Source organism: Bremia lactucae, linkage group LG4 (genome assembly GCF_004359215.1).
Source record: "Bremia lactucae strain SF5 linkage group LG4, whole genome shotgun sequence".
Lineage (NCBI taxonomy): Eukaryota > Oomycota > Peronosporomycetes > Peronosporales > Peronosporaceae > Bremia > Bremia lactucae.
This window is the reverse complement of record NC_090613.1, coordinates 6524574-6536382: the sequence shown is the minus strand read 5'-3', so window position 1 is coordinate 6536382 and position 11809 is coordinate 6524574. Positions and strand designations below refer to the sequence as shown.

The following is an 11809-nucleotide window of genomic DNA, read 5'->3' as shown; positions in this document are numbered from 1 at the left end:
CATTCTGGAGACACAACATGTACTCGGCGCCATACGGGCAAAGTAACACAGCACGTATTGTAACGGGCTAAAGTTGCCCTAATGTTACACAGTTCCCGTGTAGTACACTTGGTGTACTTAAGGGGATGATCAATTACTTAAATAAAGTATTTTGACCCACCGCTCGGGTGTGGTTCACATTTGTGACTAACCCTTGTGTATGTGATGCACGTAGGTGCATCACATTAGGAGGGATGACGCCTAGCGTCATCCGTTTCGCGGGGTATCTAGAAAGATACGCTCGCAATGCATATTAGTGTTATCTTCAGAGATGACATTGTGATTGGTAAAAATAGGTATTTATATTTAATGCGATTATATATAAATCAGTCTGAAAACTACTTTCTACTTACTAAGTGTGCACGAGAAGCTGGATTACCGCTCCCGTGACGACACTTTACTAGAGTACTTAGTGCGTTGGGTGAGATCGCTAAGGCGAACACCTCAACTACCTCACTGCACGCAAGAAGCTAGTTAAACCGCTTCCTCGCTGTGCTAGGGTGTGTGTCTAAGTAGAGCGTGGCCACATTACGACGTGCCCGCCTAAACTTGGTAGCACTCTAAATCCTTCCCACGACCCGCATCTCTGCGTATGTACGCGAGGATGAGCCTCAATATTGATTGGGCTTATTTTTCCCACCTCTCCGAACAGTATCGGGAGTTGGCAGGGCTTATGGCGCAGGGACTTGGTGAACAAGCCCTGGCCAGGCTCTGGGTCGTCCTCCTGAGCAACATATTGCTCAGGTGGAGCAGTTTGAAAAATTCGTGCTCGGACAGCGGAGGGCCGCGTCCGAGCCACAGGGCCATGCTGCGGCGGAGTCCGTCACTTAGACTCAGGATGATCTGAGGCATGAGCAGGCTCGGAGCGAGACTCTTAACAGGACTGTTGAGATGCTCTCTGCCCGGCCGCATCACCCGAGGCCTTTTTGGATGGACCCGCCCAAGTTCGAAGGAACTGCAGCGGACACGATTGTCTACTGGCTTTTAGCCGTGGAGCAATGCGGTATCGCGCAGCTCATCGAGGACGACAGCCGGATGGTGTCGTACGCCATGTCGCACCTGCGCGGTAAGGCCTCAGAGTGGGCTTACTCGTCGCTTATGGTGGACTTTAAAGCGTTCCCTAGTGAGCGATCTTAAAGACAAATATTCGCGCCATGTACCAGCCGCCGAACAACGAAGTGTTGCTCTAGGCGCGCTTCGTTGGGGTGCGACAGATAAAGCGATCTCTGCAAGAATATGTGCAGGAGATGCGCTCGCTGTCGGCTTCCATTACCGAAGGTCCGATTCCGGAGCAAATTAAGATGCCCACGTTTGTGAACGGACTACGGCAAGGCCCACCGCGACAGGCCCTTTTCAGAAAGGTGCCGGCGACGATGGAGAGGCAATCCAAATTGCCTTGGTTGAGGAGCACTCCTTCAACAGTGCCTCGGCGACAGCTTGGTATAAGCCGTCGGCCGAGAGGTCAGATGCGACTCCAATGGAGTTGGGCAATGCAGACGTGGTCTTTTATAAATGCGGCAAGCGCGGTCATATGATGGCTCGCTGCTATGCCAGGGTCCCTGCTGGTGTGAAGACACCCAGCAAAAGGACTCCCTTCTTAAAGGGCGATGGCAAGAACCAGCGTGCGAGACGCATGAGTTCTGCCTCGACCACTGAGAGGTCGGGGAATACAGGAGCGCAGTAGGGGCGGGATGCCCTACTGACGCGGACTCTGAAGCTACCCCTAAGTTCAGAGTTGTCGAACAAATGGGTAGCATAGCCCCTGAGTTCTCGAAATCTTGGACCTCAACCTGCTGGTCTATAGCACTCAAGTAAGAAACTATGACCAGGTGATGAACCTCCTAGTGGATTCGGGTGCATCACAAATTTTGTAAAACTCGCGGCTCTGAGAAAGAGACTGGCGATGTTTGAGTAGCATTGCCAGGATAGCAAGCGAGAAGAGGTGACCGTTCGTTTAGCGAACGGCGCGCTCGTTAAGTATGAGGGAGCTTAAGAAGAACTCGCCTTCGATTCTAGTGACTTCTCTTGTAAAGAGAAGTTCACAGTGCTAGGAATGGAGAGTCCGTATGACCTCATCCTAGGCATGCCATGGTTGGCAAAGTACCAACCATGGATAGACTGGCGTACACGCACAGTTGCGAACTCTACGCAGGACACCGGAAAGGATGTGCTCCTGCGAGAGGCATGTGCAACTGATGTCGTGTCGAACACAGTTGAGGGTGCGTTGACGGGATGTCAAACGTCACCAATTCCTACCTTAGCTCATGGAGACTGGGGTAGTGAAAGGGGTAATGACAAGTAGTCATATGTCCCGAAGTCCTGCACAGAGCCGAGAGCCTATGGCAGTAGTCGGCGAACTGACAGGAAGTCAAGCGTCGCATAAACCGGCATAGTGTCTTAGCCTGGTGCGGTTGGAAGGGGTGCGTTAGCCAGGAGAGCAACGGCACCCGCTACCCAGTCAAAGGTCGTGGTGACTCGAAGAACGAGTACCCGACGGATTAGGACGATCAAAGACACGTCTAAACGAGTGACCTTTGGATCAGTCCCAAATAAAGTGGACGGGCCTTCGAACGAGGTGTTTGAGGCCGTCAAAGACGAAATTGCGGAGGCATCCTCAGTTGAGGTGCTCCGGCAAGTCTTTAAATCTGCCGAGGAGATAGTAAACAACCCGGAGATGTTGTGTCGAAGAACTCATCGATATAATCGACTTGTTCTTTTGGCAACGGCCATTGCCTGGTCACACAATACTTGGTGCTAGGTGTGGTGTCTATCTCGTGCCCGATGCCGCTATCTGATGGTAGGCGGCTCGGTACTTCTTCTGGGAACACATCGCGATGTTTCCACAGAACCTCAAAGAACGAATGTTTCTCAAGGCATGCCAGCCTCGAGCAGCGAACCGCTTCTTTTTGTCCATTTCTAGGACGCTCTCGTCTATTGTGGACGACGAGCAACAGTCCAACTAGTTCTCTTCTGAAACTGGTGCAACTATTTCGTGGATCTTTCCTTCCTTTAATTCGGCAAGGAACAGATCCCTGATGAATCACTTCGGTGGACGAAAGGTTTCCCTTCCGTCGCATCCGAAAGCTAACTAAATCGCTTTAGCTACAGCGATGGCCTGATATGGCATCAGCTGTCACCTTGTGATCCCTTGAGAATCTATGTGCCTCATGACACAGAACTCAAGCTGACGATCCTTCACGAGCTTCTTGATGCGCCATCTAGTGAGCATCTGGGCCGTGTAAATCACATTCTTACGAGTGTCAGAGGAATTTTGGTGGCCACACCTATATAGATGGGTGGCCAACTATATTCGCTTTTGCGAACAGTGTCAGCGCATTAGGCGTGCACCGTTCAGCAGTGCGCCACTGAAGTCGCTACCGCTCCAACCAACTGTTGGAAGTCAGTAAGTCTGGACTTCATGTTTGGCATGCCGCCCGATCATAAGGGTCGGACAGGGCTAGTCGTCTTTGTAGACAGACCGAGCAAGATGGTGCATTTAGCACCATGTAAAACACCGATCACAGGCAAGAAGGCAGCTCTCTTGTTCCTAAATCATGTTTCCCGACTACACGGGATGCCCGAGTCCATAGAATCGGACCGGGATCTACGTTTTACGTCTGGATTTTGGCGACATGTGTTCGAGCTGCTCGGTAGCATGCTCGACATGTCGACCGCAGATCATCCCCAGACCGATGGCCAAACCGAACGTGCCAATCGGGTCGTGGTGGATGTCCTGCACTATAGCAACTCCCAAAGAGTGGAGTAAGCAATTGTCCTTTGTGGAGTTCGCTATAAATAACAGTGTCCACGCCAGTACGGGTGAGTGGCCGTTTTATATTGACGGACTGTGCCATCCTCGGGCGCCAGTCTCGTTTGTGCGCAACCGGAGTCTTAGTGGGGGAGGGCCCTCACTACGCTCGGGCGAAAGAGGGAGATACTTTCGTCAATATGACGATGACCCCCGAGGGTATCATGTCAACGACAGAAACTTGCCCTAGTGACCCTGCCAATTTTGCAGTGGTCAACAAAAGAATGTCCTATAACCAATTTCTCGGCGGTGTCGTAGGCAAGTTAGTTGCAAAAGCGTGAGCGAGGCTCAACGCTTTGTGGATGAGCGATTAGCCATCACACGTAAAGTCCGTGACGCGATGGCAAGCGCCCAGGGCAACATAAGAATATGCTGACCGAAATGGTCGCAAGTTCTGCTACTCTACTGAAAAATGCAATTTATGTACTACCTGGAGGTAGTACAAAATTATTGCCGGTCGAGGAGGTTAGAGACCTAAATTATAGGCTCACTCTCTCGCCATACATGAAGGCGCACCCCATGTTTAACGTTCGTCATCTCAAACATTATGTAGACCCAAATGAGGACAGATATCCCCAACAGATGGTGGAGAGGAGAGAGGCGAAAGACTTGCTTCCGACCTCCTGAGAAAGTAGTATAATGGTCTATATCTACCAATGGATAAGCTTTTAGAAGATTACCATGTAAAGTAATATTCTCAAAATATTATCTACCTTTTAGATAATATATTAATTAACAATCTTTTGTTAATTAAATGTAATCCCGGAGAGTGGGGATTCCTCCAGAAATTAAAAATAAATATTTTACGTTCAACCTTTTCTGCTACATGACAAAATAATAATTTTGTTGACTATAATATGGTATGAATTGGTCCTCACGGCGAACGGGTAAAATAATCTTGATATCACTCGTTCTTTTTAATCATGAAAAGCACTTTTGAGGTGTCCGTGCTGTTGGCCGTGACGGGAGTTACCAACTTGTGCATGCTTCCTGCGATATGTAGCCTCTGTCGCCGCCAGCTTGTCTTTGAGGTACCCCACGCCCAGGAAGAGTAAATTATCACTTTATCGCAAACTGATGGCTTGCATAATATATCGCAGGCATTTATCGGTACGCTCACAATGACGACCAGTTTCATGTACCACGTGTGTGATAGCATTGATAGACCACTGTGGCTGACAGAAGGTCAATGGCATCGACTCGATAACATCGGTTCCATAATGAGCTTTGTCGTGTGGAGCATTCATCTGATGGACTTGCAAAGCCCTTTGAAAGAGCGCTATGTGCAGTATTTCTTTTTCGGCATGGTTTTAGTTTTTCAGGAGAAAAATCCTTGGGACGAATGGAACTCTGTAACTCCTGTCGCCAGTAGTTTTTTGTTGTTGCTCGCGACGTTCGCAATACGAAGGCGCATGCCATCGTACAACTACCAGCAATTTCGGCGAGGGTTGCTGCTAATGGCCCTCGCCGTTATGTGCTTTGTGCGAGGTTTAAATGACGATACTGATCCATTCCGAGTTTATCACGGGTGCTGGCACGGCTTTGTCGGAGCTGCTGCATACTTCAATCTTAAAGTACTACCTGAACGAAGCGGCATGCAAATGTCGCACTTGCCCATTAAAAGGCACAATTAAATATGAGAAGACTATACGTATGCTTAACTCCTTGCAGAATGTAATCCTGTTGCTTGTCTCAAAATTAGTCACTTATTTTGTATTCACAAAATAACTTTTTTGTGCTGACAGATCGGCGCGGCACATATATTTATTTTGGCCAATCGCATGCCAGTCTCTGCTCGTCAGCGGGGGGGGGAAAGGCTACGTTTCCATCCCTCAAGTTGACGAAGACGAAATTAGCGCAGATCTCGAACAGCCGAGTCAGCTCCCCATGAGCCTCACTGACAAGCTGTTTGCCTATGATTTAGTATGGTCTACCAAGTTATACCAGCGGTTTGGCCGTGACCCGACACCACGTCTGTGTTGGGAAGTTTTCTCGCACACGGGCGATGGTTTTCTGTACGTTTGGTATTTTTTGCGGCTCTTAGAATAATTTAATGACTACTTTGAATTTTTCGATAATCTTCAAGGTGGATTCTTACGATTCCTCCTCTTATGGGGCTGCTCTGGGCTGTTGGACTTATTGGACCTTTCGAGCCAGCCACTACACTGTTGCTTTCAGCTCTTTCCAGTGTCATTACGGTTGACATCATAGCCATTATGCTCCTCAAGCTCATTTTTCGCCGCCAGCGACCGCCGTTTCACCAGGTAGACGTACGCTTCGTGGGTCCAGATCAACACTCGTTCCCGTCTGGGCACTCCACGCGGGTGTGGGCTATAGTGGCCATGCTTGTCTACCTGGCCCAAAATCACCCGTGGATTCTGCGTCAATTCTTTTACGGCCTTTCTCCATCGCTGCTTGTTACAATTGTTATCATTTGGGGTCTGGTCATAAACTTTTCACGCGTGGCACTTGGTCGCCACTACCCGACCGATGTGCTTGCCGGTACATGCATTGGCTACTTTGTATTTTGGCCAATTTCGCTTCTGTGCATAAATTATTTCCACTTGCTGAAGGAGCCACGTTTGGCTTTCTAAGCTGGGAGTAAAAGAACGAGTAGTAATTGAAAAGACAGCAGCCTGTGCCATCATCGTCAGGCTGTGATGTAACTCACCTTTTTTAGATTTTAAGGACGTAAACGAGCAATTGTTATGCGAGTGTAATGCATGCATGTATTCTATTTCAACTATTTTTACTATAAGTTGCGCCATAAGAGTATCAACGCCACCAGATGTAGCATTCCCACTAGCAGTTACAAATGAAGTAGCGAAACTAATAAATAATAAAATTTAAAGTAGCGTTATTGAGATTGATGGGTCTTAGTTTAAGAAAGCTCTTACTATTAAAAAAGCGTTTTACTTGTAATAGAATATTGTTCTGCATGAAAATTTTGCCAAAATGGGACGTCTAAATTAGCTATATAATACATGCGATGGATATAGCAAGATTCGGATCGAATTGGCGACAGCGGTGTTTTAACGTTCCTCGCCGCCCTCGTCGCTCATACCTTGACGAGTTTTTTGGCTCTTCCACCCAAAGCGACCAGTGAACGTCTGCTTGGACACAGTCGGGGCAGTAAAGCGACCGAACCGAGTTCTGCTCTTGGAAGCTGGTGGCGAAATCACAGTAGACTCTTCTATGTCGTATTCGCTAGACTTGGAGCTACTGGTATTACTGTTTGTTTGGACCGATAGCTTTCGGTTGATCAGGCCAGCAACAGAACTCAGTCCGTTGGCAGCAACGGATGGCAAAGTGCCCGAACGAGCCTTCTTTTGATCAATGTCTTTCTCTTCGTCTTCAAGGGACGAAGTGGTGGAACTGGACTGTTTGCTAGACCGACGACTTGAAAGCGCGTTAAGCACGGACGCGGCGCGCCATCGGCTGCTGCTTTTGTTTCGAGGTTCGCGTTCTGCCTCAGGCTCTTCATCCTTCTCGATTTCAATCGTATCATGGTTGGGCAATGGCGAGTCACTGACGGATAAGCTTTCACGAGGGCTGTCAGCGTCGATGCTCCCGGGACTATTGTGACTATCTTCGTCACTAAGATTGTTCTCATCAAAATCTAATTTGAAAGGGACATCAGCGTACGAGTCTTGACGGGACCGGAGCGCTTCGTCACACGAGTTATTGCGAGACCGAAAAACATCAGTACTCGAACTATTGCGCGATCGAGGCGAGGCTACGTATGAGTCGGCGAACGAGTCACCGCGGGATCGATGTGAGTCAACATTTGAGTCAGCAAACGAAACGCCGCGTAATCGAGGTGAGTCGGCATCTGAGTCAGCGTTGGAAATGCCGCGTGTCCGAGGTGAGTCTGTATATGAATCAGCGTACGAGTCTTTGCGAGTGGCATACGGAATCGTGGCAGACACGCTACAAAGCGAACTCGAGCAATTGCTGCCTCGAGGAGAGTTTGCGACAACAGACGCCTGCTGAACGGAGGAGTCAGAGCGAACCGACGAAGGTCGATTGAAGTCAGATATCATGCTAGAGAGCTTTTCTTCAGCTTCTTCGTTAATTGCGTTTTTTAGCAAAGTTGTGGAGGCGGCATCTGACAGAAAATCGCGATTTGTCATACACGGAGACGTGTTGAGAATTGGGTTGTCATTGTTGCTTGTTTCATTTTCCACGCGTGTAAAGTCGGTTGGTTTGTGTTCTTCCATCGCATCTACAAAGCAATCACTGCTTGCTTCACTTTTATCATCATTAAGCGTCCAGTGGTATTCAGGGTTGGAAAACTCATAACCCAATTCCACCGAGAGCGAGGACGCTTGAGATGAAGCATCGCTGGGATCAGAGAATGACGGAGTCCGAGAAGGTGGACTAGAGATATGTTTTTCCGTCGTATCACTTTCTTTGAGGTGACACGAGACTGAATCGAGTAAATTATCCACAGAACTAGGAGCATCTTCAAACTCTGACTCATCTTCACTTATTTCGCTGTCACTCGACTGATTAGAGAATCGTCCACTTTGACTTAAAAGCTGAAGCTCTGCTAGTGTAGGCTGTCCACAATTTTGTGTCGCCTCTTGGATTAAAGCATCATTCAGGGACCGACAAATTGCAGATTTTTTCCAAGCAGATCGACCACGCCATGCAACTTGAATCAACACAGCACTATGTGCTTTAACGGCTACTTTTTGCCTTGCCTGCCGATGTTGTACGAAGTCATGCCGAGCAGCTAACAAACGCCATCTGCGCTGAATCTTTAACGCCATTAAGCTTCTTAATTCCGGGGAAATATTCTCCGTAGAGTTATTCACAAGAGCACCGGAGTAGCGCCAAAGTCTCTGAATTTTTGTTGCCATGCTATTTTCGAACATAGCACGGCGCGCCTCTTCCTCACCACGAGCCGATTCTTCGGAACAAGCTTGATCCTCAAGACGTGCAGCCACTTCTTGACGTGCCTGCTCAGCTAATTCTTCCTGACGAGTCGCCTCCTCCGCAGCAGCCTTAGCTACTTTAGCACGCAGAGCAGAAACAACGATACGAGAAGCAAAACAACGCCAGCAACACTGAATCATCGTTGTCTTGCTGACCATCATTTCAGCTTGACGCGTCTCTTCTTCAGCGCGAGCCAGCTCCTCACAATGGGCCTGTTCCTCCAAACGTGCAACCTCTTTTTGACGTGCCAGCTCAGCTGATTTTTTCTGCCGAGTAGCCTCCTCCACAGCAGCCTTAGCTGCTTCAGCACGCAGAAAAGATACTTTGGAACGAGCTACACAGCTGCGCCAGCAACTTTGAATCGTTATTGCCATACTATTATGAGCCGCAAATTGAGCCTCCTGTGCGGCAGCTTGAACAGCCATTTGAACCTTACGACACTGCCGCGCCTTAAATCCACGCCAAGCGCACTGAAGTCGTACTATTGCTGTATGCCGAGCTAAAACTCGTGATTTGGCAGCTTTACTTCTGAACACTGACTGAATCAGAATCGCCGCACTGCGCTCCTTGCGAAGGTAAGAAACCTCGTTTTTAGCCTTCTGGCCTGCCAGCATTCGTGCAATAAAATTTTGAATGTTGCACACTGCCTTAATCTGATTTCTATACGCAGCTTGAGCTTGTCTGGTGCGAATAAGGCATTGTAAATATACAGCGGCATCATTTCTTTCAACAAGCTTAGCCTGAAAGCGAGTTCGTTGAGCACGGCATCGAACATGTTTTTGAATAACAACAGCACATGCTTCTTCTCGCTGACGTCGTTGTAGATGGATTTGAAAATGTTTCTGAGCTTGACGCCGTCGAAAGTTTGCTTGAATCCTTACAGCGATCTTTCCTGATACTTCAAGTCTCTCGCTGTAAGCTTTTCGAGCCAACCTTCCACGCTCACGAGACTGAATTCGTATAGCCATATCATTTTTTAATTCCCTCTCTTTCCGGTCTTTCTCTTTCATACGAAAAGCTCGGTCGCTATGACCATATGGAGTTCCATTAAACGTCATTGGCTTCTCGTTCTGCTTGGCCAAATTAGCTATTGAACAATTTTAATGACGGCATTAAACTCAAGCGAAATGCTTCCAACATCAACAAGCTGCACATTAAACTTACCAGCTTTCCGATCCATTTCGGCAAACTTTTGAGCTGCTGATTTGACGTCAAGTTTGGCGTCGTCAACGGAAGCTTTTATTTGCTCTAAGTCATGCTCTACTCGAACAAAAGCAAGTTACACCCATGGTAAGCGACATATAATAACCATATCGTGCAATGACTAGAATCAGTCGGTACTTACCATCGAGGGACTGCTTTCTCACCGAGTCCAATGACTCCACCGAGTCAATAGACATTTTTCGAGCCGACTCTTTATAACTTTCAGCTGAAGTCAATCGTCAGTTGTTAAATTAGTATGACGCATGCAAAGCAAAAATGTACCCAGTTGTTCCTGAAACCTCGCGAGTGCCTTGATCGATTGTGGCCTTGGCTTTTTAATTCGTGCAGAGGGGTCTGTGAAAGGATAGCGTTTGGCTACATGTGCTACATTACAAAAGAAATCAGACATATCTGATGCCATAATTTAATGGCACTGACTTACCTCGAGGGGTTGCCGATCCGTCAGTATGTTTAGATATCATCATACCGTTTTTCATACTCATTTCATGCGAAATATCGTGCTGATTAAACTTTAACAGGGCAGCTTTGGCTTTACCTTCTGCTTCCTTTTCCAACTGTGCAATCTCCTTGGTTCGGACGTATGCATGATCAAACTCTGTTGAAGTGTACTGGTTCTTCGTGACTGCCACCTTAGCATCCTGCTCTCTTTGTCGCGTTTGTTCATGTACACGCTTAATCTCGTCGAGCTGCTCCTCAAAATACATTTTGCCTCCTGACACGGTCCGCAATGGCTTGCTACCCTGCTGCTCGGCATTGGTCCAATTTTCACGCTGTTTTGTACGCGATCTGTAGGATGGGACTTGACGATGTTGTTCCAGGCTTTTATCAGCCTCAGACGCCTCCTCATCACTCTCGCCCTGAGTTTGCGACTCATTGGCTTTCCGCTCCGCAGCCCGTACGTACTTATTTTGCTTCATCGCGTGATTGTACGCGGGGTCGCTAGAAAGCGTATACGATGACTTCTTACTTATAGGAGGGCGTAATTCCTTGGTCGTTAAAACGTCTGGCTGGGCGACGTCGATGGAGCCTTGTTTGACATCCGACATCTTCTTTGTCTCCTCATTCTTGTCCCCGGTCGGAAGCTTAATAGGAGGGCGACGCTTCCAAGCCGGAGGTTCCACGTTCGTGACAACACCTTTATTAAACATAGCGCGCAGGTTGGCGACACGGCCACGAGACTCGGCTAATGCCTTGCGCTCCTCTAGAAACAGCGAAAAAGGTTAGAAGGTTAAGGCAATCGCGATGACGAGGCCGTTTAGGCGCACCATCATTCATTTTTGGTTGAAAGTCGAAAGCGGATAAGATGCTCCAAAAGACTTAAGTGCGGGCTTTTTGTGTGCAAGTGTCGATAGTGAAGAAGGACCGCGAATGTCGTTGTCTTACGTGGCGGCACAGTGACGACGTAGCAACAGGACCAGGGTCACTGATCCTCGTCCTCGACATGGATTGGTTAAAAGGGTTAGTAATATACAGAATCTTCTACGTAAAGAACAGACACTTATCTCAAGATATTTATGTCGCTCCCACTCCTAAGTATGAGGCGGACTTTTAGGCTCTTTACCGCCAAAGTTGTTAGGGTCGCGCAACGAAAGGAGATAATAATATATTTGTCGGTACCAACGCCCAGTGTTATAAGTATAATGTCACGTATCTTAAACAACGCCAAGTGTTAATTAAATATTTGACCTTAAAGCGATTAGGTAAAATTCCATGCAGCAACAATGCATTGAGGTCCTTTTTTTAATTAACTAGATTGCGTTTATGTCCTTTCCCGCCTTAAACAGGCCCCATACCGGT

The 11809-nt window shown here is 47.9% G+C and overlaps 2 protein-coding genes across 2 annotated transcripts; one reads left to right on the top strand and one right to left on the bottom strand.

Annotated features, from left to right (window-relative positions):
• Window positions 1–4968: 4968 nt before the first annotated feature.
• Window positions 4969–6452, top strand: CCR75_008234 (uncharacterized protein; the record flags this gene model as incomplete). The annotated part of the gene is made up of 4 exons (XM_067966288.1): window positions 4969–5375; window positions 5593–5862; window positions 5934–6349; window positions 6421–6452. The coding sequence occupies 4 exons, from the start codon at window positions 4969–4971 to the stop codon at window positions 6450–6452; spliced, it is 1125 nt and encodes a 374-aa protein (XP_067816972.1).
• A 427-nt stretch (window positions 6453–6879) lies between these two features.
• CCR75_008235 (uncharacterized protein) lies at window positions 6880–11360 on the bottom strand (the record flags this gene model as incomplete). The annotated part of the gene is made up of 6 exons (XM_067966289.1): window positions 11278–11360; window positions 10434–11213; window positions 10274–10375; window positions 10134–10217; window positions 9953–10048; window positions 6880–9875 (listed from the first exon to the last, which is right to left on the bottom strand). The coding sequence occupies exons 1-6, from the start codon at window positions 11285–11287 to the stop codon at window positions 6880–6882; spliced, it is 4068 nt and encodes a 1355-aa protein (XP_067816973.1). The 5' UTR covers window positions 11288–11360.
• Between the last annotated feature and the right edge of the window lie 449 nt (window positions 11361–11809).